The following is a 27,233-nucleotide window of genomic DNA, read 5'->3' as shown; positions in this document are numbered from 1 at the left end:
TCCCGCCTGGAGGATGAGCACATAGGTCCTCTTTGTTTAGCTGCTACAAACACTGATCCCTATGCAAGGGATTTCATGGAAGCCTAATCTGTGTTACAGAATTGCACTGTGGTTCCAATGTTGGAAGTTGCACTTTGGGTGCCGTACTGTCTCACACAGACACGCTGCACTCCTTGTAAGTATTGCAGTAACACTGCTTTCTGTAGATCAGATCAGGCTAAGGAGACTGGCCTTGCATCTCCAGAGACACAGCACATGCACGTCTTCTTTCCCTCTTTCTCATTGCTGAGCTGCCTGTCAGCTTAAGCCCATAGTTGGCATTTCCTATTTTTATAAATGTATCAGTTTTATGGCATGTGAGGTACTGGAAGAATTCCTGATAATTGTAACCAATTTCCCCTCCTGCAGTTTTCCAGCACCCGTGGGAACAACAATGTGTGTAGCTCGTTGTGGCAGCCTTTCTCTTTTTCCATGCATATTTCTATTTATGTATTTGAACATTTATTTGGCTTATGTGCCTCAGTTCTGTGAATCCATCAAAACCACTAAGCTACTGCAGGAATCTCATTTCTGTTATCTCAGTCATGGATCTGTTCCTTCTAATTAGCATCTGTGCCTTATGGGCATAGTTTAGGACAGGTAAGTACACTGTATTAGACTGTTTGAAGTGCAGATAGACTCATGGTTTTTACTGATCCTCACTTTCTATAACAGAGAAGGTCAGGGTGAGTAAATAGTGGGGAAGTGGGGGATCTCTGCTATCAAGGCCAGTTTAACAATAACTATTTTGCTGTGCTCTCCTGCAGTAACATTCTCTCTAACCTCCATTCACTCAGCTCTATTCCATCTTCAGGAAGGGTTTTCCCTTATTTCTTGGGGCATGTCTACACAACAGTTAAAAACCTGGGGCTAGCCCATGACAGCTACTCAGGTTTGCAGGGCTTTGGCTAAGGGGTCATTTATTGCGCCGTAGATATTTGGGCTTGGGCTGGAGCTCAGGCTTTAGGACTCTTTGTGGTGGGAGGGTCCCAGAACTTGGATTGCAGGTGGAGCTGGAACATCTACAGTACAATTAAACAGCGCTGCGAGCCTGAGCCCCGTGAGCCCACTTCTGCTGGCCCAGGCCAGCGTTGGTTGTGTAATTACAGTTTAGACTTGCCCTTTGAGGCGGGGAGCCCATGTGCTTCTTCCCCTGCTGTTTCTTGATACTGAGGGTTCTCTCCAGCCTCCCCATGATAGACATGAACAGTCATTCATCCAACCTGATGTTCGAGGTATTTCTCCTTGCATACATCTTCTTGGCTGTCAGGCTTTTTCGGACTGAGAAGGCAGAGGGAGGGGGAGACTTGAAGAGACTTCATGTCCTTATCTGTCTAGTTTGAAGTGAATTTCTCCCAAATTTTCCCAGGTTTTCTTAGAGTATGGGGGAGCAGGCATAGCAGAACACAAATGCCCCTTCTTCACCTTTCAGTCTGGTGCAATTTGAGAAAGCTACAGATCCTTCTTTTCAGGCCAGAGCTGCTGCTGCAGGTGAGGAATTGAGACACACAGAGATCAAGTTACTTGTTCACAGTCATACAGGAAGCATGTGGCAGAACTGGGAATTAAATCCAGGTTTTCTGAGTCCAGTCCAGTGCCATGTACGCAAGACTATACCCTCCTTTTCTTTATGAAATATTACATAATTAATTCTAGGTTACTTGCAGAAACCTATGACAGGAACTTCAGGTATAATAATACTAAGTAAAATATGAAGTCTTAGAAGGATTCAGATAGAGTTAGGATGCCTGATTTGACTGCTGCGGTCAGCTTCTAAGGCAGTGGTTCTCAAATGTCTGTAGTAGTGACCCCTTTCACACAGCAAGCCTCTGAGTGTGACCCCCTTATAAATTAACACTTTTCAAATATACTTAACACTATTATAAATGCTGGAGGTGAAGTGGGCTTTGGGGGTGGAGGCTGACAGCTCGCGACCCCCTACATAATAACCTCACGAGCCCCTGAGGGGTCATGACCCCCAGTTTGAGAGCCCCTGTGCTAAGGCATTATCGGCTAATTTTAGGTGACTCACCCCTTAAGAGAGTTTTGTAAACCCAGATAGAAACAGAAACGTTTTCATTGTTTTTTCCTGAATTGACAGGGTTTGTGTGGTTTTTTTTAGAAGTATATAAATATTCCTTGCATTGGTGAAAACTCAGGTATTTTCTTTGACCATTCAATATTTCAGGTCCTTACTCTCCCAAATACTCCAGTTTATAGTAGGTCATCTTCCTTTTTCAGAGTTTTGTTGATTAATTTGAGATTGCATCATCAGCTCTGATCTAGTGGTCCTGTTCACTTTAATACTCGTGTTTGAAACCAGATTTCAGGAACTGCTCTGACCAGACTCTACTGTAATATGGTTTGCACTAATCTATATCTATATCTCGCATTAATAAAAAAAGTTACAGTTGTGTTAAGAACTATGTTAAAGCCATGCTATAGGAGGTTAGTCTATGGCATGATTTCTGCTAATAATTATTCAGAAAGTGTTTCCTATCCACACTGAATGCTTTGCCCTTATCTGCGCTTACTCCCCACCACCACCCTGAAATTTCCCATTGTTGTTTCTCTCTGTAGCAGCAACAGTGGAAGCACTAATTACATCATTGTTTCCTTTTGCTCCCCCTGTCTGTTATATCCTTCTGTTTGCCTTCTGTCATCTTAGATTGTAAACTCTGTGGAACAAAGATCATCTTTTCATTGTGTTGTATCATATCTAGTAGGCTGTCGATTAATCGCAGTTAACTCGTGTGATTAACTCAAAAATTAATCGGGATTAAAAAAATTAATCGGGATTAATCACAGTTTTAATTGTACTGTTGAACAACAGAATACCAATTGACATTAAATATTTTGGATGATGTTCTACATTTTCATATTTATTGTGTTCTGTGTTGTAATTGAAATAAAAATGTATATTTTTGCTTACAAATATTTGCACTGTAAAAGTGATAAACAAAAATATTTTTCAATTCACCTCAAACAAGTCGTGTAGTGCAATCTCTGTTGTGGAAGTGCAGTTTACACATGTAGATTTTTTTTGTTTGTTCCATATCTGCACTTAAACACAAAACAATGTAAAACTTTAGAGCTTACAAGTCCACTCAGTCCTACTTCTTGTTCAGCCAGTCGTTCAGACAAACAAGTTTGTTTATGTTTACACAGCTAATGCTGCCCTCTTCTTAGTTACAGTGTCACCAGAAAGTGAGAACAGGCCGTTCGCATGGCACTTTTGTAACTGGCATTGCAAGGTATTTACTTGCCAAATATGCTAAATATTCATATGCCCCTTCATGCTTCAGCCACCATTCCAGAGGACATGCTTCCATGCTGATGATGCGCGTTAAAAAAATAATGTGTTAATTAAATTTGTGACTGAATTCCCTGGGGGGAATTGTATGTCCCCTGCTCTGTGTTACCTGCATTTTGCCATATATCTTATGTTATAGCAGTCTCGGATGATGACCCAGCATTTGTTGTTCATTTTAAGAACACTTTCACTGCAGATTTGACAAAACGCAAAGAAGGTACCAATGTGAGATTTGTAAAGATAGCTACGGCAGTTGACCCAAGGTTTAAGAATCTGAAGTGCCTTCCAAAATCTGAGAGGAATGAGGTGTAGACAGAGCATGCTTTCAGAAGTCTTAAAAGAGCAACACTCCGATGCAGAAACTACAGAACCCGAACCACCAAAAAAGAAAATCAATCTTCTGCTGTTGGCATCTGACTCAGATAATGAAAATGAATATGCGTCGGTCTGCACTGCTTTGAATTGTTATCAAGCAGAACCCGTCATCAGCATGGACACATGTCCCCTGGAATGGTGGTTGAATCATAAAGGGACATATGAATCTTTAGCGCATCTGGCACATAAATATCTTGTGATGCTGGCTACAACAGTGCCATGAGAATGCCTGTTCTCACTTTCAGGTGATGTTGTATACAGGAAGCAGGCAGCATTATCTCCTGCAAATGTAAACGAACTTGTTTGTCTGAGCGATTGGCTTTATAAGAAGTAGGACTGAGTGGACTTGTAGGCTCTAAAGTTTAATATTGTTTTATTTTTGAATGCAGGTTTTTTTAATGTAATTCTACATTTTGTAAATTCAACTTTCATGATAAAGAGTTTGCACTATAGTACTTGTATGAGGTGATTTGAAAAATTCTATTTCTTTTTTTATAGTGCAAATACTTGTAATCAAAAATAAATATGAAGCGAGCACTGTACACTTTGTATTCTGTTTTGTGATTGAAATCAATATATTTGAAAATGTAGAAAACTTCCAAAAATATTTAAATAAATAGTATTATATTATTGTTTAACTGTGCGATTAATCGCTATTAATTTTTTAAATTGCTTGATAGCCATAATATCCAGCCTAGTGAGCCCCAGTCACAGACCAGAGCCCCCTAGGCACTCTTGCACAACTAATATCCAGCCTTGTGTCTAGACTTGGTCTGAACACAATTGTTAAAATGCCTGCAGCCTCTTCTGTCTTGTTTATAATAGAGACACCACTGGTAGACTTGAACAGATAGCAGCAGCACGAGCAGCAGCAGTGGGAAATTATAGGACAAATTACTAGTGTAGACACATCCTAAAACTGTGCTGACTGTATTTTATGTGCTCATGATTGTCAAAGGAGCTTTAAAATAAAGCTCCATTGTTCTCCAAGGGAGCAATATCATATAATTTGTTAGATCATTTTTTAAAGAAAAAATATGCTTATACACATACTCTTCTGATGTGGGCTGTATTTAAACTAGCAGCTCTGAGGTTGGACATGTGTCATCTTACCAGTCACCTGAGTTATGAGGATACAAGTACAGGTGGTGGGGTCCGACGTCCTAGAGTAAGGGAATATTTCTGGGACTTTTTGGATCCCTTGGAGAAATTTAAATTCCTTTAAAACTTTAATCTCTCTCAGACTTGCACAGTGTGTTGAATAATTTCATCAGCTGCTACTGACTTGAAAGTTGCGCTGTCTCAAATTTTTCATAACATTTTGCTAGGTTGGGGATGCATGTGAAAGTGTTAAGTTGGCAAACTCATCACATTCATTTGTTTCTTTTGGGGACAGCTCTTCTAACTGCAGCATTAATTCCATATTGAAGAGAGACTGCCCTTCTGTAAACCAATTCTAACTTGCCTAGATCATGCTTTGGATTTGTGGGTTGCTTTAGACACTTCTTAAGCGTCTTAGACCTTCATCTGATAAAGAAATTATATCTTTTCAGAAGATACTTAATGCTCAGAACATTCCTTCACAACTATTTTGGACTAATCTCATCATCCAGGTGCTGGAAATCTGCTGCCAATATTTCTTCTTTACTCTCTTTTCAATTACTGAGTCTTAGCTGCATTAGAAAGAATACCAAACATGTCATGACATGATTTATGGTACTTAGTATCTGTTGTATTACAACCTTCTTTTGTGAATAGGAAGCAATCCCCTTCTATTTGCAGCCTCAGTAATGGTTCTTACAGAGTTAGCATTAATGGGCTTAATACCATTTTTTCATCCTGTCTCTCTGAACAATAGCTACGATCAAGAGCGTATTTTCTGAAACTGATACAATGTGTATTTCATAGTCTCTAAAAGCCTGAAAAAACTAGTAAATTGACTTAGCAAGATGACTTTTACCTTTTAAAAATGACTCTTGCGCTTGAGGTGATTGCTGGATTGATGGCACTAGAAAATGAATTCTGGTGTCCATGGAACAGATTTACAGTGGGCAATGGTAACACAAGCTTATCTTTTCAGCCCCTGCGACTGTTCCTCAATGCAGATCTGCAGTAGCTTCCTGTAGGGCTTAAGAGGGTGCTGCATTCTCCATGCCCCTTTTCATCCACTCAGCCTTTCAACTCTTCTTATGTACGCTGTCAAGAAGAATGCTGGATATGGCGCTTTGTGATGTGAATATACTTGTTCACTACAAACTAAACCGAAACACACCAGTTAACTCCATGCAGATCACTGACAATAACAGTTTGGTTACTACTTAATTTAGCAGGATTTGAACATAAGAATGGCCATACTGGGTCAGACCAGTCCATCTAGTACGGTATCCTGTCTTCTGACAGTGGCTAATGCCAGATTCTTCCAAGGGAATGAACAGAACAGGGCTATTATCTAGAGATCCATCTCCTGTCATCCAGTCCCAGCATCTGGCATTCAGAGGCTTAGAGACACCCAGAGCATAGGGTTACATCCCTAACCATCTTGGCTAATTGCCATTGATGGACCTATCCTCCAGGAATTTACCTAATTCGTTTTTTAACCCAGGTATACTTTTGGCTTTCACACCATCCCATGGCATTGAGTTCCACGGGTTGCCTGTGCATTGTGTGAAGAAGAATTTCCTTATGTTTGTTTTAAACCTGCTGCTTAATTTCATTGGGTGATTTCTGGTTCTTGTGTTGTGTGAAGGGGTAAAATACCACTTCCTTATTCACTTTCTCCACACCATTCATAATTTTGTAGACCTCCATCATATCCCCCCTTATTAGTCTCTTTTCTAACCTGAACAGTCAGTCTTTTTAATCTCTCCTCATACAGAAGCTGTTCTACACCCCTAATCATTTTTGTTGTCCTTCTCTGTTATTTTGTAATTCTAATATCTTTTTTTGAGATGGGGCAACCAGAACTGCATGCAGTATTCAAGGTGATAGTGTACCAGGGATTTATATAATGGTGTTATATTTTCTGTCTTCTTATCTATCCCTTCCCTAATGGTTCTTAACTTTGATAGCATTTTGGACTTCTACTTCCATTGAGCAGATCTTTTCTGAGAGCTATTCACAATGACTCCAAGAGCTCTTTCCTGAGTGGTAACAGCTAATTCATTTTGATGCCCCCAGTCACCCAGTTTTGAGTTGGGGAAGTAGTGGGTTTTAAGGAGAGGCAGACTGGCTCTGAAAGGAGACTTTAGGCATAGGGGGTGCACAGAGGAGTACCTGCACACATACAAGATTGCCAGGAGGAAATAAGGGAATAATTAGGTAGGTGCCTTGGAATGTGTGAAAGGGATGAGCAAGGGTGCCTTCATACTTTACAGTTTTCAGAGTAGCAGCCATGTTAGTCTGTATCCGCAAAAAGAACAGGAGTACTTGTGGCACCTTAGAGACTAACTAATAAATTTGTTAGTCTCTAAGGTGCCACAAGTACTCCTGTTCTTTTTTCATACTTTACAGTCAGGCTATCAGAAAGTGCTGGGTGGACCAGCAGCCCTTTCTGCTGGGGAGAGAAAGTGGAAGTTGGAATTTTATTTGTCCGCCTAGCTCAGTTACATAACACAGTGTTACTGCAATGGGGGGAAAATGTCAATTTAATCTGGGGAAGTTGTCCACATTATGCACACAGTAACACTTGATTTGTGTACATGTGCAGTGACAGATCTTTGACTCTAAACAAGAAGTCTCTATGGTCTCTGGGAGCTTGAGTTGTTCTGCTATTAATGTTTTGTTTGCTCACTGCTTGGAGGGAGGAACATTTAATAGTTTGGAAGCATGGGAACAACATGCTGGACTCTTCCATGCTTATAAAGTGTGCACTTGTCAGTTTTTTGCCCAGGAAAACTTAACACAAACATGTTCTTTCCTCCACCTTTACCAGTAGACAAGTTCATTTTGAAAATGAGCATCTGATTTAAAATACTGAGCTGTAACATCTTTCTACCTATATTGCCCCTGAAACTTAAGAGCACAACAGGATGAATATTGAATGACTGTCTCCCTTCATTTGATCACTTTTATAGGAGCTATCATTTCATTTCATTTAATTAATTAATTTAATAATTTAACTTTTCAAAAATTGATTTAATGAGCAGTTTTGAGCTGTGAAAATGATTATCTTGGCAAGAGAGCTTCACAGAGCACAGTCAGTATTTGTTTTGTCTTAGTTGACAGCAAAAATGAATATTTTCATTAGCCTGAAAAAATATTATGTCTTTAACCAAACAATAGGTTGCTTGCTTTGCATGGCTTATTTTACAGATGTAATTGGTTGTAATAACTGATGTGATGTGATGTAATGGTTGATACATCATTGATTCATTCGCAGCATAATGTGGCAAAGTGACAGTGTACCTTGGCCACTTTCCACCCAGCTCAAAGGTTAGATGAGGCTGGCAAAGTATTAATAATTTGACCAGAAAGTGCATTGTCATTTAGCTAAGAAAACACTCTAATATGCGATGTAAAGTTTTTTGAAGACCATTTCGAATTCCATAGATTCAAAGGATGTTTTTTGTGACAGCAGTTCGGGAAGATCACTATAGTTACTCAGTTCAGCTCAAAGTTTTGTTGCCATTACAGAGGCTGTCATTAATGAAAGTGTATGTGGGATAGCAAAAAGTTTTGATAAATGGCTGTTCTGTATATGAGTACTCAACACATATATTATGGATACAAATAAGTTGGCTGCGCTCCATAATCGTTGGGTAAGTTAATATTTCGTACAGTATGTAGAGATTGTGCAGACTGTGAGTTTAGCTAACAATAAATGTCTTTTTTAATATGCTTGTTTGTGGTAGGGAAACTGCTACTCTTATAGTTGAAATAGTTGGAAGGAAAGTAACTGAGTTCAAGGATTTATACTTGGTATAGAAATTAGCAGCATACTAAAATCTTGTATTCTAAAAAAGAAAATAGTAAAATGTATTCTAAAAACAAATCTAACAGTTCATTTCACCAAAGCAGACTCTATTTTGTGTCAGGGAAAAGCCTACTTCAGAAGTATACTTTCTTTGTTGTAATTTTTGGAACCAAGATGTTTTATAGTCTAGTATCTTGGGGGGGGGGGGAACACCTCAATGTTTCTTTCAACTTTCACTTAAATGTAAGCAAGTATCTTTTGTTGGGACAGCAGTAGGAAGAAAAAATATACACTTGAGATGATAATATTTATGCATCTGGCACTTCAAAGTCAGCTACAATAAATGAAAGAGTTAGGGATTTTAATACTCATAACTGACACATGCTGCATATAACCATTATTTTTAGTGTTGAAGGGAAACATTTGGTGTGAAAAAGAAATATTAACTTTCTGCCTTTCAGCAAAATAGTATGGGAAATGTAACACCTTGCATTATAGAAAATTAGAATATAGAATCTAAGATAGTTATCTTATAAAAGCTATTTTGTAAACTAAGGATAGTATTGAAAAGTATAAAAAGAGAGGTCTGTTTATTCAAGGTAGCATAAAACATCTTCTGAATTGAGGAATGAACTTTCCAAATTCCAGGCTCGGTCCATACCAGATAAAATCACATGACCAGGGCAAATGAGTTTGCTGCTAACAAAGATTGTCAATAATAAATATAAGATTTTCCATGCCCAAAGTCTTCCGTGTATATAATACAATAAATATTGCAGACAAAAAGGAATTTGGCCCGAGTGCAATTAGAGAGAAGATACTAAACGGGGCCAAAACATAAATTCATAATCTCCCTCCAACTGTATTAAACAAGAAATAACAGCCTCCCATCAAATACTTAAAAAAAAAAAAAGAGAGAGAGAGAGAGCGAGAGCCTCAACCAGAATGATGGTACAGAGTTGGTCTGGCATATATCCAGAAGGAAAGCAAGTGGAGAAGACCCTGCTTTCTTCAACACTCCAGAACAGGACAGTCATCAAATCCGAAACAAGTCACTCATTGCTGCCACAGCAACAGAATTTAGGGCAGGTAGACAGTTCCTCAGATAGACAGGTTCTTTTTAAAATGGTATTAGTAAGACTCTGAAAAGCCTAACATATAAGGTATCAATTAGAATGACAACAGCAAAGCAAAAAGAATGATTTTATTTTTCTCTTGTTACTACAAAGCTGATTTAAATTCAGTAACTGATGCTTCTGGTGATCTATTTCTGCTAGTTAGAAAAAATAAAGAGCAAGGCTTGTATAGTGATTATTTTCAAGGTTTGGTTAGAAACAAGGTCAAAAATCAAATTTATGTATTAGTTTTCTGAGTTGGACAGATGTCTTTATTTCTCAGTTTCTCTTTCTTCTAACTACGAGAAAATATTACAATAGTATTTTTGTTGAGAGTTTTTGTGTTTGACATCAAAGGAACAAAACCATTTATTCTTCATCACATGAAGGTCACAGAGCTGTTACAATGCGTATTTCTGCCTGCTTGGGGACTAGATCTGCTGGTCACTGGCAGCAAGGGAATGCTTTGCCACCTGAAGTTCCAGCCAGTTTTCACCACCTCCTTAGCATCGGGTGGCTCAGCCAGGGCTTCCTGCTGCAGAGCTTTTCTGATGGAAATCCCAGTCATGTCCTAGGGCTGCATATGCCTTTTGGGGAGTTTCGCCCCTCAACTTCGCTTCCCCTTCTCAGATGCTGCTGTAGCTAATGCCCATGCAGGCTTCAGGGAAAGAGGTAGGCCACAGAAGCCAAAAGCATAAGGAAAAGGCTGTCTCCTGCTCCAGCCCCTTACTTATTAGAAATCTTGGCCATCTGTGGGCAAATGGCGGTTTTCTCTCCATCAGCCCACTCACCTCTGTAGGCGTAGGAAGTAGAGGTTCGGGGAGTGCTGCAGCACCCCCAGGCTTTGCACCCGGTGTCCCAGCTGCCAGCCCTGTGTCCCTGCTGCAAGAGGTCCCAGCTCCTGGCCTCGCTGCTGCCCAGGGGCTCCACTGGCAGCCCTGGGTCCCACTTGGCCACTGGCCCCAGGTCCTGCTCAGCTGCGGGTCCTGCTCGGCTGCCGGCCCTGCATGCGGGGTCCTGGCTGCCAGCTCAGGGTCCTGTCCAGCTGCTGGGGCACTGGTGGCTCCGCTACCAGCACCCGGGGGTTCCGCTGCTGGCCCCGCATGTGGGGTCCCGGCTGCCAGCCCCATGCCCGGAGCTCCGCACCCACTCCTAGCTGTGGCCCCAGCCTCCTCTGCCTTACCCGTGTCCATGTCCCCACCTCCCAGATCCACAGCCCTGCTCCCGACGCCAGCTCAAGGGGGTGGTGAGGGGTGCAGACCGGGGCAAGAGGGATGCATCTCAGCACCCCCACTACAAAAACGGCTCCAGTGCCACTGCCCCCCACTGGGTAGGATAAGAACCAGGAATGACTGGAGAGTCTGGCTGTGATGGGCAAGATGTCTTGGAAGTCCTGCATGGGTGGGGTTGCCTCAGTCTGCCTCCCATGCAGAAAGGGCAGAAAAGGAGGCAAGTAGGATTGGAAAAGCTGGCAAAAGGTGTAAAAATGCTGAGGCCACTGCAAACCCCACAGATCCCCAGAGCAGTACTTGGGAGTTTGTGCTACTGCCCCACTTGTTTCAGAACCCAGTGGATCAAGAGTCAGACAAATCGGCAGGCTTAGTAGCGAGTCCTTAGAGCCCCCAGCATGCCCTTGATTACAGAGCTCAGCTTCCTCCTCGCTCTCTGCTTTGCCTCAGGCCATGAAGTGAGGGGTGGAAGTGGGCTTTGGACACAGCCAACAGCAGAAAGAGCTGTATGGGCTCTCAGGCCCAGTTGTCTCCCTCCAGTTAATAGGCCTCCCAGTTAAAAGGCTTTCCTACTGATATTGCAGGCTGAGGCTTCCAGGGGAAATGCAGCCTCATATGGCCTGTATGGATCCTGTGTCTGAGAGAACTTTCCACTGCTCCCCCGGACTATACAAAGACAGGAAGGAGAGAGCAGCAATGATAATGTTTAAACTATTCTGGCTAAAGAGACTATGGTTCTCAAGACTGATTAACCTAACATTCAACCTCCCAAAGCCTTTACCTCATGGACGAGCTCTGCTGTAGCAAAGACTTATTCTGCACCCCAGACAAGTTCAAAACTTGGATTAGGTGATTTCTACTCTTGTCGACCCTAGAAAGAAGCCAACTAACAGAACTTAGTTCTAGCAGCTGATGCAAAGTCTGTGGTTTATCTACCATGTTACAAGTCTTGTGTTTCTCCCAGAATACTGAATTATGGGTGTATTGGAGTGTCCAGGCTAAAAGGTTGTCTCAGCACTATCATGTTCTCCGCCGATTCAGGAAACTTAAATTGTCTACAAATTCTGATATTAAATGCTTCCTTATGGCAACTCCCATGATTCAGTCCCAGAACAAAACTTTGGAACCTCATTCTGAATCTTCCTGTAAGCGTTCAATTGGAGTAGTTCTGAAAGTGTCATACTTCCAGTCCATTAAAGTAGTCTTCCCAATAGCCACTATTTCCTATCAGGTGAGATTTTGAAGTTCAGAGCTTTCTCTGAGGCCCACTATTATACTTTTTATTCACACAAGTCATCCTCACAGGTGTCTTGTCAGCTTTCATTGCCCAGTAAACTTAATTTTTTATCACAGGAGTCAAGAAATGCTCTTCCATCTCTCAGATTTCTTTAGAAGCACTGGGCAAGTGCTATGGTACGCTACGTTGAGAGAAGTTAGGAGGTCCATGTGGCCATCAATTCACCAAATTGGTCTTCAGTCTTCAGCCAATTCTATTTTTCTGCAGAAATCATCTTCCTGCTGTCATATTCTAATAAGGGGAACACAGAGGATATATAACTCACCTTGTTTTGGATATCCATATTTAAAGGATTATCCTACTTCCCACCCTGGAAGCACACTTCTGTGAAAATCTCAGTGTAACAAATCTGTGGACCTCAGTATAATGAGACATAGAAAAATGCATTGAAACTTACCTGAAAACTTCCTTTCTTCAAATAATGAGGTCCACAGATCCAGCCACCCTGGAAACAAAGGGGTAATTCAGAGTCAGAGATGGATCTTGACATCCAAAGATTCAGGTTTATTTTGTTAGGGAAAATTATCCCTTTGCTGTGCAATAGGAAAACATTGTTTATCTCCCGCCCCCCCCCCCCCCCCCAAAGTTCAGTTAACACAATCTCTTATTTAGGAAAGAAGGATGGAATTATCCTGGAAGCTTTTGCACCTGGAATTAACTCTAATGGGGCAGGGAATTCTTTGGGATTGCCAGTGACTGACAGCTCTGGTTCTGCAAGCAAGATGAAGTATGCAGTACAATGGATTAGTGGACCTTATTACTCAAGGAAAGGATACTTTTCAGATGAGCTTGGGTGTGAGTCACCTTATTCTGTACTTTTAGCTGCTTTTAAGAACTTCCTCTGTAAATATGTTACTTACAGTTATTAGGACTGCTGTAGGTCTGTAGGACTGAACCAAGTAAAGAACCCCACCTTGATTAGAATTAATAAAAATATTTGATCAAGAGGTCCTAAAATTTTGGGAAATATTGGTAAAGGAGTGGGAGGGTTCCAGGCTCAGCAAATTTGAGAGCTAGTGCAATAGGGGCCTAAATCTGGAATAAATGTATCAATGTTGATTGGCCCATAATAATGCAATAATCTTAATAAGATCCACTAAGAAAGCTCTTATTGGCAAATGCAGCACAATACTGTTCCACACTTTATTTCATATATTACTCTTGGGGGAAGTCTGTACCAACAAAATTCTGCACACAATATTTTAAAATACTGCATATTTTATTTGTCAAAGTAACACAATGTAATCATGTCAGTTTCAATTATTTTGGTAATTTATTTCAAAATACCTGTCAGCAAGTATGGCTGTAGCAATAAAGACCAAAAACATTCACAAAATGTGTATTTCACAAATAGATTCCTTACTAGGCATATTTAATACAGAACTTTGCATAATTCATTTAAACTACAATACAGAAACATATTTCCTTACTCCTCCGAAGTGCAAAGGCTTGGGGGGGTCAGGGGTAATGGAGGAGCTGAGGGAGAGGGAAGTAGCTGGGAGTGAACCTGGAGGGTTGTTAGGTGTGGGTGGGAGAAGTATGGATCAGAGTCGGTTTTTTTCAGGGGGAGGGAGAGATGGTTAGGAAGTTGGGGAGCCTCCCCCATGCAGATCCGGGGTGACCTCTAGCCTCTCCCATTCAGTCAGGCATATCTGCCCCCATCCCCGTGTGTCCCTGCACCCTCCCTTCCATTCAGCCCCTGGCTCAATGTTGTCACTGCACTAGCTCCTGAGCCTGCACCCCAGTCTGTCTCTCCCAGTAGTCCTTCTGAACTTCAGTCTGTGATCCCTCTCATGTGCCCCACTCTGACCACCTGGTGTCTCCTCACCTGGCCCTGCTGTGAGGAATGCAGCCTCTCCGGCTGGCTACCCTCTCCTTGGCACCACAGCAGTCCCTCGTGCGTGAAAAATGTGACTTCGGTGACTCTCCAGCAGAATCTATATTCTGCAGAGAAAAAAAATCTGCGGGGGACATGAATTCTTCGCACGTGCATTGGTGCAGAATTTCCCCCAAGAGTAGTATATTTGCGAAGGGTGGGCCGTAATGGCATCAGTTGGAGTTTCTCCTGAGATGGGATACGTGCTGCATGTCAGCTATCCATGAGAGATATTTTACTCATTTGCCTTATTTTCATTTTTCCTCCTGAGCCCTGTGAACACTAATGATTATGTCATTGCTGTCTCTAGTACAGCTCTACCATTGCTGGAAAAGGGATACACAATTTTCTAGTGTAAACTTTGTCATTGAGGGAAGCCCCATGGAGACTGGCTAGTCTATCAGTCATGTCTAAGGTGATTTTACAAAAAATTCCCACCATTGCTAACATGAGTGACGTGAACACTTGTGTAACACTGGTATTCACGACAGAAGGGTTTTTTGTTTTATAAATTTTTTCTTGATAGAACACAAGAAGCAATAAATTTTGTTTCCTCTGGGCTGCACATTTTAAATTGTTCTCCTCCTGAGCCATTGTCTTCTGTGTATGTGAGAGGGAGAAAGTACGTGCATAAAAATATAACTTTTTCCCCCTTCAGTTTACTAAAATAATGAACTTCCCATGTGGTACATTTCAGCCCTTGTTAAAATGATAAAAGTAAGCAGACAGTCAGAATACCTCATCATTAGAGGAATAGTTTGTTACAATGGAATCATTTAATGTTTGTCAGCTGAGATTGCAGAGACCACTAGTTGTGTCAGGAGCTCCATCAGTAGTATTGTTTCCCCGTCTTAAATCTAACTTCTCAGTGAAATCCTAGAATGAAGAAAAACGGAAATGTTTACTTCTCACCTGAAGTATCTTCTGAATGTCCTTATTTGGGAAAAGTACTTGAAATTTTCTTTTTCCCCTGGAAAAACAAGGAAAATATAGAAGGGAAAAACAAACTATCCCTTTCATATCCAGTGCAGGCTACCTAGCAGAGACCCAAATTTGAGCCAAACATTTTGCTATATGATGATTAAGCCCTCTTTAAGAATATATAAGGTTTCTAAAGTACAAAATATCACCTTGAGTTTTCAGACCCTTATCTGAGCAATCCCATTGAAATAAATGGGACTACTCAACGAGATGTTTGGAGACACTCACTAAGCTTTAGTGTCTTATGCTTATGGCATCTATACAAGTTGCTGTATTTTAAAAAAAACATACTGAGTAATTTTAATTTCTGTATTATATTTTTAATTTGGTGATTTTAAAATAAAAACCAGTTACTGCACCACAGAAATGTAAATTAATGGTTTTTCATATTAAAGTTGTGTTACCTTGAGATGAAATTTTTCATTCGCTTCTATATAACTGTGTAGTGATTAAATATTGATCAAGGAGAATGAAGTGGTGACAATCGGAGGCCCAGTCTGTGATAAAAGCTGATGTGTGTTAAGATGGATGTAAATAAATCCCTGCAGAGCTATAATCTTTTTGGTTGAGGGGAAAAATGTGTGTTAGCGGTAGAATTTCCAGGAGCAGTAGTAAAATGAAGTCAAACCATACACACCCATAACACTATAAAAATAACCTGTTTTCATTTTGACTAAAGGATACTTTGTTGCCAAGTAAAGGATTTAAATAACAAAACAAGGATTTTCCTTCTGATTAACAAGTATGGCCTCTGAAGCCTATGTTAGGTCTTGTCTTGCAAAATTAAAATATTCTCGTGCAAAAATTAGAACATGAGATTTAAAAATATTTCAATTCAAAATTTAAATTAAATGGAAGTTGCTTGTAGGGCAATATTTGAAATAACTTAGATTTCAGTTTTTAATTACAAACACCTCAGAGCGTCTTGTTAATAAAAGTGTGGAGTGAGTATTTCAAACTCTTTACATTTGTAATGACGAACAGTTTTTTCATAAGAAATGTGTTTTTACTGAAAAACTGATATTTTTATTGGAATGAGCGAGGGGAAAAGTCACAATTTTATGCCACTATGACAGGGGTGGCCAACCTGAGCCTGAGAAGGAGCCAGAATTTACCAATGTACATTGCCAAAGAGCTACAGAAATACATCAGCAGCCCCCATCAGCTCCCAGTGCCGACTGGCAACCCTGCCAATCAGCGCCTCCCCCTCCCTCCCCGCACCTCCCAATCAGCTGTTTTGTGGCATGCAGGAGGCTCTGGGGGGGAGGGGGAGGAGTGAGGGCACGGCAGGCTCGGGGAGGGGGCAGGAAGGCGTGGAGTGGGGGCAGGGCCTGTGGCAGAGCCGGGGTTGAGCACCCCCCAGCACACTGGAAAGTTGGCGCCTGTAGCTCCAACCCTGGAGTCGGTGCCTAGACAAGGAGCCGCGTATTAACTTCTGAAGAGCCGCATGTGGCTCAGGAGCCACAGGTTGGCCACCCCTGCATTATGAAATCCCAGTTCAGTATATGAAAATAATTACTCTTTTTAAAAATAGTTGAAAGAAAATCTGACTCTTCTAGTTCCTGCTTGTTGCTCAGTATAGCTGTTTTCTTTTATAAAATAAATGTTTGTTTATACTGATCAGATTGCGTGAATATCCTGACACTTGTTCCTGTAGACTGAGGATGGATACATGACGACGCTTATGATTAGGTCGTTCTAGACAAATGTAGCAGCAGTGTAGACACCAGCTACATGATACAGTAGTATCTTTCCAAGTGTGGCTAAAGTATTCTAATAATGGCATTAAAATGTTTTGAATGTTGATCTTCATCAGGGTGGATTTGATTTAAATCACTAGTCAGGAAGACTGGATTTAATCATAGATTTCTACATAAAAGTGCATTCTTGTAAACCTTAATACATATACAATCTTAATACATAACCTTAATAACTCCGAGATAGATGTAGGTTTCATTTTTAGAAGTTACACACTATAAATTTTTAAGTGATTTATTTTGAAAATTTTTCAGATTAGTTTTACAGCTATATCAGAAAATGAATGATTGTTTGGTTATTTCATTTACCAAAGGTAATTGAAGCAGATGCTTCACCTCCCAGTGACTTCATAAATATCCCCAATTCAACAGGTTAATCATTAATATTTGGAGGATTTTCTTTCCATTCTATTTGAAGGAGAACATCACCAGACAGACATTTAAATTGTTTTATTTAACTAAAACAATGCTATGTATTCTGGATTTTTTTCTTCAACAGCAAATATATAATATTTTAACAAAACAAGCATATGAATTTTTGAATTTAGTTAAACATTCAAGTTTTTTTTAAATCAGGTTTGTTTTTGTTAAAATTGTTTTTAACTAGAATAGTTTAATGAAATATTTTAAAAAAACAAACAAAAATAAAATCGACTGTCAGCCAGGTCAACATGAGAAACTTAAAATATTGGCTTCTGCAGTTAACTCAATCATCTTCACCTTCATTTTCCTGTTTGTTCATAATCTGGAAAAGAAAAACAAGCTTTCCTGCTTTTTCAGGTCTCAAACAATTTCTCAATTTGGAATGAATTAATCCAAAGGAAGAAAATATTCTGTCTACGCCAGCAGAAGAAGCTACTGCTGTTAAAAGTGAGATTATCACTTCAACAGTCTCTGAATCCAGTGCTTAAATGACTTCCACCAGTTCACTGGTGTGACTTTCTTTAAAACATCATCCACAGACATATACTTCTTGAATGGTTCACCCTTAGCTCTGAAGTTTATTATAGTTGGCATTATGGAGGGATGATTGCTGGATGTCCATGTCATAGCCAACTCCTCTTCTTCAGCAATTAAGGTTTGACCCTGGTACCAGGCACTGAGTATATTTGTAAGAAAATGAGCTGGAGATCATGCTTGTCCCATTTGTTTTTTTTTTTAATGCTTGGAATTTAACTCTGTCATTGCATATTTCTCTTTTTAAGATGTCAGTCAGTTCCTTCCAAATTTCAGCAGCGTCAGCAATAAAACAGCTATTTCCCTGCATTTTGTTCAAGGCTACAGAAATAGGCTTCAGGGTACTCAGCATGTGTTCAACATTTCTCTTAAGCCCAATGTTGAGAACTTTGGCTGTGACAGTGCCATCTATTTTGTTCACAAACTGTCATCAGATTAGGCCACTTCTTGATATAATGCTCAAAACAGTCCACTACTGAGTTCCATCGCACATCTTGTGGGAGAGTTAGCTTGGTTCCTCCCACTTTTTTTTAGAGCAGCTGCTGCAAAGCGGTTGTTACGGAAGTATTTTGCAATTTCAACTACATTAACCTTTATTTCTGGAACACTGAAGTCTTTGGCTAGGAGGTACATCAAATGAGCATTGCAACCGTATGTTATTAGCTTGGGACTTTCTTCTAAATAATTTCTTCTCATCTTGGATACATTTGCAACATTGTCATTATACAATGACAATATATATGCAATATATATGCAACATTATAAAACATTATAATAACACTTTATTATAGCTTTTACTGCTGCTACTTGTAAGTATTCTGCTGTGTGCGTCTTTCCTGATGTATCGATTGTTTCTGTAAGGAAGACATTCCCTTCTTCTGTTGTCACACAAGCACGTGCAATAGGATCATTGTGGACATAGCTCCACCCATCAAGACTCAGGTTAACATATTTACCCTCTAGACCTTTTTGCACACTGCTCAATTTCTCTTTCATACCCTTTATCCAGCAATTTGCCTGCAACATCTGCTCAGTTGGGTAGACTGTATCCTGGTCTTAATGACTGAACCATATTAATGAAGTGTGGGTTCTCAATCAAACAGAAAGGAGAGTGTGTTGCATAAAGAAACCTGGCAATTATTTCATCAATTACCTCTTTTTGTAATCTGCTGGTTCTTATCACAAACTTATCTATGGTTGTTTCTGGATGGTGGAGACTTTTTTTCTTATTGCTACAGGTGATATACTGTGGCTATGTGACATACATGATGTGACTGAAACACTATCATTGGCAGATAACTCTAAAACTATAGAAAATTATGGTGATCTTGAAGGTGGATAGTCTTCAGAATCCTGTATGTTGAGGATGGATTCTCCTAAACAAAATAAGTCAATGCAGTTATTTAATTATTATTACCATACTGCTCATTTAGTGTTACTCATTGCATTCACTGACACTCAGTACTACTTTAAAGATGAAATTGGAAAAGGAAGATCTGCCTATTTCAGCTATTTATTTTTTATCACAACTGCATCTAAAATGGTAGTACTATAGAGTAATAACTATATTTTTTGCTCAAACATGAGAATTCAAGAGTAGGTCAGAAGGAAGACAGGCAGTCCTTAAGAAAGAAGTATGAAATAAAAAAGTTTACCAACCTGAAGATCCTGCATGTTCAGACATTCCATTCATCATCTTCAACACAGCTTCCTCCTGAGAAGGAACACTTCTCATGATGCTGTTTCATTCGGGCAACCAGGTCTTGTATTTCTTTGTTGCGCTCTTTGCATTTTGCACACATGCCTGTCTTACCCACAGGTAGAGGAACTTCATTAAAATATTCCCGAACGGGGTCTCTTTTATGGCCTGCTGCCATTATAGGTTTTCCCTTCTAGTGAGAGAATGGTATGGTAGATCTCAAACCAATGAAGGCTACACTCAGAAAGACCTCAAGACTTCTGGAGTATGCTGCTCAGTTTCACTTTTGTTTCTACTGCCTGTCCCTCCCTTCTCACATTTATCTCCAGACTTCTTCTCCTTGTCCAGATCTATTCCACCCCCAACAATCTTTTCTATTCATTGAACTTTTTGAATCTTTGCACTTTTAGAGAGAGGTAAGGGATTGACTCTGTGTACACAAATTTGCAGAGGGACAATAGGGTTGAGGTCTGTTATTTTTCACCTCTATACAATATTTATTTATTTTAAAACATTTTTTCTGTTAACAAGCATGTTATCTCTGGAGACACAAATCCACAGTTTGAGAACTGCAAAATTAAGCATCTCTGATGCTATCTTCTAGACTGAGCCCCATTGGGTAGAGAGAAAGATTAATATATACAGAAGCCGCTGTAACCCGAAAAGATTGGGTCCCTAATCCATGAACTATTGGAACTCATTTACAAAACTTTTTCTTAAACATGACATGAATATATTGTCTCTTACTATAGAATTAGAATTTGTAATCCCTATTCCATGATGAGACATTGTAGCTCAAAGATATATCTGAATTAAAGCTATTTTTGATAGGTTTTTTCCTCAAAAAACATTTTATCAAGAAAATCCAATTTAAATAAAAAACCCCGTTTTTTTTATTTAAAAAAACATTGCTTTTTATCCAACCTGATCTTCATATAATTTAGTGTTTGGGCTTGTCTACACGAACAGTTGGTCCACAGTATCGGGGGGTAGCCGTGTTAGTCTGTATCCACAGAAACAACGAGGAGTCCAGCGGCACCTTAAAAACTAACATTTATTTGGGCATAAGCTTTCGTGGGTAAAAAACCCACTTCTTCAGTAACATCCCAGGCAGGACGTGAAACCCTTCTCCACTGGGCTAACGATGTCCCCTCACACTGACCAGTCTGTGATCCTTGCTGTGAGGGAGCTGGCATACAGCTTGTAGATGGTGGAGCAGAGGGAGATGGGCCTCCAGTTGCCGGGGTCATCTTGTTCACCTTTTTTGTGGACGAGCACTGCGGAACTAATTGCATTTGTTGAAGACGGTGGCAAGCACCAAACAGCCGGGGTCTCGCTTCTTCAGCAGGTGTTTTTGGTCCTCGTCAGCCTTGCCAACACCTCCTGTGGGGAAAAATCTTGCTCCAAGTCCTCTGTGAGGTTGATCCAGGGTAGCAGGAAAAGGCACTCTGGATGTTGCACGTTGGTCTGGGCTGAAGAAGTGGGTTTTTTACCCATGAAAGCTTATGCCCAAATAAATCTGTTAGTCTTTAAGGTGCCACCGGACTCCTCATTGTTTTAGTTAGTCCACAGCAATCTGGAGTGAAAATCTATCCTGCACTAGTTTGCAGTGCACTAATTATCCATTTGAACCCTGCTGCCCTGCACTAACAGTTAGTAGTGCGCTTTGATCTACTCCCATTTCAGTATATTAGATCATGATGGGAAAATAATTTTCCTATAAATATTAGAAATGAACCTCAGGTTTGAAGATACTAGAGTATTCCTATTGTTCTGAGAGTTTCCTACTTTTCTGATGGTGTAAAGTGACAAACACTCTATCTTTTGTTTTTTACTATTCCCAAATTATGGAGGCATTTGAGTGTGACAGATGGGTCTTGGAGGTAGTAAATCTGGTTGACACCACCTGTTTTTGGCTTCTTGTTGGATGACTTGCAAATCCTCCTTTGAATGAAAAAATTACAGGAACATATTGTAACAAAGTATTTTAAAAGTTAAAGACGTGCTCATTCATATAAACTAAAGAGACCATCTAAAGTTCAAGGGGGTCAGTATGTCTGGATGGAAAGTACAGAGATGAGATCTAAATGTCTTTTAACTAGTAATTAGCAATAGTGAATAAAGAAAACTATAGAGAAGTGTGTAATTCTTTATGCATATAAAAGCTTGCTTCAGTGGTAGTGCATATGGTCCACAGAGAATAGAAATGCTTTTAGTAAGTTGTTAAAAATTTAATCTTAACTTTTTTTATTTAATGTAACTATTATATTGAGTTTATTAAAATGGGACGTGGGGAATATCAGCATAACGTATTTGTGTTTCTTACGTAGCCATTGCTACAGTGCATATAGTTGTACTGTATAGTTTTCTTGTCATGTAGTAATTTTACATCAAACTGTTCTTATCAATAACAAAAAACTTACCCACTTTATTTAATTCTTTATTGTATATGACCCTAATATTAAATGAATATTCAAATGTTCTAACATAGGTTCTTATACAAGATAGTTTCCCTTTTCTTTTCTCTCATTATTTTTCACATTCAATGTTGGAAAGACAGTTCTGTTAAAAGTGACTTGCAAATGAGGGGAAACAGTTTTGCCTCCCCCCTCTCTTCATGATGTGTAAGAAAAACCTGTTTTTTTTAATCTATTTTTTTCTAGTTTCTGTTGGCAAATGAAAAGAAAATAATATAGGGGTGGGGGAGGGGGTTAATACACTGATCACCTTTTAGCTTTTAAAAAAATCTGATTGCTTAAATCATCTATATGGGAAGGATGGAGATAGAATTAATTAATATTAATAGAATAATGTTCATTTTGTCTATTTATGGTCTTCAGGGCATGGGCCATATTGTAATTCAAAATCACAGAAGCATAGAAATGTAGGGCTGGAAAGGACCTCGAGGTCATCTAATCCATCCACCCCTACACCCTTCTTCCTCCATGCTGAGGCTCGATTAAGTATACCTGGACCGTCCCTGACAATTATTTTTCTAAGCTGTTCTTAAAAACCTCCAATGATGGGGTTTCCACAATGTCCCTTGATAACCTATTCCCGTACTTAACTATCCTTACTTAGAAAGTTTTGCCTCATATCTAACCTAAATCTCCCTTGCTGCAGATTATGCTGATTATTACTTGTCCTACTTTTGGTGGACATAGAAAACAACATGGTTGTATGCACAACGGGGTTTTGATCCTCACTGGGGTAGGGGTCAGAAGACCCAATATAAGGTGTGTGGGGGAAATGACAGACCTGTTAATTAAGCAGAAAGTCAGTCTTGCTCACTTTTAGCCAAAAAGCAGAAAGGAGGAGAGGGGTGAGTCTCGATAAAGCAAAATGAAATTATGCCGGCTTAGAGAAATTTTGACTCCACTGAAGTCAAAGGGAGTTTTGCCATTGACTTCAGTGGAAACAGGATTTTACTCCAAGTCTTAGGAAATTTTCCCAGCTTCTTGGTCGTCTGTAGAAGTGAAAGGGAGCAGAAAATCAGGGGAACATCCATGATCGTAAGTCAGTGGTAGGTGCAGTGCAGAGATCAGGGACCTGGTAATCCTTCTGTTTTTAAGACCTTTTGGAAAAATGTTTCTTGTCAGGAGATTAAAATGACAAATATTTTTATTTTTCATATCACTTAAAGGAATCATGCACTTACTGCATTGAAGTTTACAATTCTGTTTGACATGCAGGAATGTGCTATTGCTATATTTATTTTGTGAAGTTTCCATAAGAAACTCGAAAAGTAGACTGATGTCTCAATATTACTGTGGTGGTAGTGGTTCTACATACATATGTACGGTATGTTTAAAAATATTTAACTAATGTTTCAATACCAAATGCTTCTATAATAAGTATTTTTCCTGGGGTGGGGGCAGGGATGGAATTGTATTTAAATTGACCATAAATATATTTTGTTTATTATTCTGTATTTTTAAAGGAGGCTTCTTGGTAACTATTTTTACCTTGATTTAAGAACTGGACTAGGCAAAATAGCAAACCCCATAGAAATATCCCAGGCACCTGGGACAAAATCCTGGCTTCATTCAGATCAATGAAAGTTGCCATTGACTTGAATGAGGACAGGATCTCCCTCTACCCCCAGCCCAGAGGTGATGACTGGTAGTCAAAGACACTTTTAATTTGTTTTAGAGTGTTCAGACATTTGAGGGTAATAACCCAACTAGCCTTGGCAGAAATTACTACTGATTAATGCGTTTAGATGCAGAAGTAGAGAAAAATGGAGAGAAAAGAGTAAAATGTATGGTGTGGAGAAATATCCTGGCCTCTTTGAGAGTCTTGAATCCAGTGTCATCCTCAGTTTCTGGCTAAATTAATGATCTGCTAAGATACTGCAGTGTGATCTAAAATTTTCTACAGCACAATCCTATACCGGAAATAAACAAAACAGTACTTTGAAAAAACTTGTTACTAAGTCAGCTCTTTCTGTTGCATTGCTGTTGACCTCATTAATCACTAATGGTATAAGGCTCCCCATCTCTGGAATTTAGAGGCAATTTAGTGGTGTGGCTGGAGGCTTCAGGACTAAGCCCTGCCCTTCAGATCAGGCCACCAGATTTTTCTATCTTCTGGTCATTTTATTTTAGAACTTTAATTTTTATTTCATGCAGTGGCAATATATAATCTTTCTTTCTCCTTTCCCAGATCTGGTATTGGCACTATGTTGGCTTTAGCCATCTGAATCCACCACTCCCAGTGCTTCCCTTCTAGGACTTCTCTGCCCTCACTCAGGTGTGGCAGAACTGTCCTGCAAACACCACGTTAAATCTAAGTAGTGCTATGTGAGGTTCCAAGGCTCTACAGAGAGTGCCCTGCTTGTTCGCATCCAGCCCAGCCACCCCCACACCTCTTCCTTGCCACGGTACAGGGCTCAGAGTTAGAACCAACATACAATGCAGAAAAGCCCCAATCTGGAGCTTCTGAGCATTTTGGAAGAGAGTCTAAGGATGAGGAGGACATAATCCAGCCAACTCAGAGAGTACTTCCCACTAGAGATCTGGGCTGGAAGGGGAAGAAATCCTGAAGGGATCCAAAGTCTGTCCTGTTCCTTCTCAAGATGCTGGATATGTGTCCTCAGCTTCCCAGTGAAAAGAAGCAGGACTTCTTCAAGCCAGGATAAATAGTGTGCTGCCTGAGCCCTGTGAACAGTCAGCAGAAGTACCATACCTGAATCACTTTAAAACAAACAAAAAAAAACCTTGCAGGATTTTTCTAGGACAGGATGCCAGTTGCTTGCAAGGACCTCATCAATATTAACAAGCATTACTAGATGCACAGTTTCCTATAGGCATCTACTTTACGGACATCAGAACATCCACATAAGGACTTCTGTTTAAAACCAAGTGTTAAACTAAGATGTTATGAGCTATCTTTGTTTTTATATAAGTTTTGGAAATATAAGTTTGCTGCAGCAGCAGCTGTATTGGTGAAAAACAAACAAACCTTCAGAAGGAATTTCTTTCAAAAAGATTCTTCGTAGACCATAAGAGTGAGGATGCAAAGTCTCAGCTAGATCCGTTCAGACCAAAGATTTGTCATGTAGTTAGTAAGGAAGACCTTCTTGGTGTTAAGCAAGTGGCTTATTGTCTAGGTAGCTGATTCTTGCTTGGAGTGAGACATATCATAGAAATGTAGGTCTGGAAGGGACCGTGATAAGTCATCAAGTCCAGCCTCCTGTGCTGAGGCAGAACCAGGTAAACCTAGACCATCCCTGACAGGTGTTTGTCCAACCTGTTTTTAAAAACCTCCAGTGATAATGGAGATTCTACAGCCTCCTTTGGAAGCTGATTCCAGAGCTTAACTACCCTTATAGTTAGAATTTTTTCCCTAATATCTAACCTAAATCTCCCTTGCTGCATATTAATCCATTACTACTTGTCCTACCTTCAGTGGACATGGAGAATAATTGACCTCAGTCCTCTTTATAACAGCCCTTAATGTTTTTGAAGATGGTTGTCAGGTTCTCCCCCCGTTCCCCTCAGTCTTCTTTTCTCAAGACTAGACATGCTCAGTTTTTAATCTTTTCTCAAAGATCATATTTTCTAAATCTTTCATCATTTGTGTTACTCTCCTCAGGACACTCTCCAGTTTGTCCATATCCTTCATAAAGTGTTGTGCCCAGAATTAGGCACAGTACTCCAACTGAGACCTCACCAGTGACAAGTAGAGGGGGACAGTTACCTCTTGTGTCTTACATATGACATTCCTGTTAATATAGCTCAGAATATTTGCCTTTTTTGCAACTGCATCATGTTGTTGCCTCATAGTCCATTTGTGATCCACTATAACCCACAGTTCCTTTTTCAGCAGTACTACGACCTACCCAGTTATTTCCCATTTTGTAGCTGTGCATTTGATATTTTAGTTGCTAAGTGAAGTACTTTGCGTTTTTCTTTATTGAATTTCATCTTGTTGAACTCAGACCAGTTTTCTACTTTGTCAAGGTAATTTTGAATCCAATCCTGTTCTCCAAAGTGCTTGCAACCTCTCCCAGCTTGATGTCATCTCCAAATTTTATAAGCATACTCTCCACTCCATTATCTAAGTCATTAATGAACACATTGACTAGTCAGCCCCAGAACTGACCCCTGCAGGACCCTATCTAATACATCTCTCACCCCCCCCCCACAAGTTATACAATGAACCATTGATAACTACTCTTTGAGTATGGTCTTTTAACCAGTTGCATAACCACTTTATAATTTCATCTAGACCACATTTCCCTAGTTGGCTTATGAGAATGTCATTTGGGACTGTGTCAAAAGCCTTACTAAAAATCAAGATATATCCCCTCTATGGATTCCCCCTTATGCACTAAGCCAGCAGTCCTCACAAAGAAGGAAATTAGGTTGGTTTGGCTTGATTTGTTCTTCTCAAATCCACATGGGCTATTCTTTATATTATCCTCTGTGTGCTTACAAATTGATTGTTTAATAATTTATCCCAATATCTTTCCAGGTATCACAGACTGACTGGTCTATAATTCCCTAGATCCTCTTTGTTCCCCATTTTTAAAGATAGGTAGTATGTTTCCCCTTCTCCGGTCCTCTGAGGCATCATCTGTCCTCCTGAGCTCTTGAAGATAATTTCTAATAGTTCCAAGATTGCTTCAGCTAGTGGCTCAAATCCCTAAGACGAATTTCATCAGGCCATGCTGACTTGCATATATGTAACTTATCTAAATATTCTTTAGCCTGTTCGTTCCCTATTTTGGATTGCATTCCTTCCATGTTGTTGTTTATAGTAATTGTGTTGGTCACCATTATCTTTTTTAGTGAAGACTGAAGCAAAATAGGCATTAAATCCTTCAGCCTTCTTGATGTCATCAGTGGTTAGCTCTCTTTCCCTGCTAAGTAGTGGACCTATGCTTTATTTCATCTTTCTCTTGCTCCTAATGTATTGAAAGAACCTCTTATTGCCTTTTCCTGTCCTGTGGTAGGTGTAATTAATTTTGTGCTGTAGCCTTTCTGATTTTAACCGTACATATCCCATATATCTTGGGTTCTGCCCTGGTCAAACCCTTGATGTGATTTGTTACTAGAGCATTGGCTTCTAATTTGCTGGCTTCAAGGAATTTGTAATATACCCATGAATAGCAGTAAATCATCCTAAACGGATATGTTGTGCGTCCAAATTTACAGATGAGGAACTTTTTGGGTAAAG

General features: G+C 39.8%; 1 protein-coding gene across 4 annotated transcripts in view; it reads left to right on the top strand.

Annotated features, from left to right (window-relative positions):
• The window catches only part of SCHIP1 (schwannomin interacting protein 1), a 114,815-nt gene that overhangs the window by 5,016 nt on the left and 82,566 nt on the right, over positions 1-27,233 (top strand). Inside the window, exon 1 of one of the 4 annotated variants that reach the window (XM_073359541.2) lies at positions 8,260-8,484. The exons of the other annotated variants lie outside the window; for them this stretch is intronic. Within the exon in view, the coding sequence (XP_073215642.1) occupies positions 8,446-8,484 (39 nt within the window). The 5' untranslated portion in view covers positions 8,260-8,445. Of the gene's footprint in view, positions 1-8,259; positions 8,485-27,233 lie in introns of those variants that run through there. 4 annotated transcript variants of the gene reach the window in all.

This window comes from Lepidochelys kempii, chromosome 9, assembly GCF_965140285.1.
Source record: "Lepidochelys kempii isolate rLepKem1 chromosome 9, rLepKem1.hap1, whole genome shotgun sequence".
NCBI classification, from domain to species: domain Eukaryota; kingdom Metazoa; phylum Chordata; order Testudines; family Cheloniidae; genus Lepidochelys; species Lepidochelys kempii.
The sequence above is the reverse complement of the archived record's forward strand: the minus strand, read 5'-3'. Positions and strand labels throughout refer to the sequence as shown.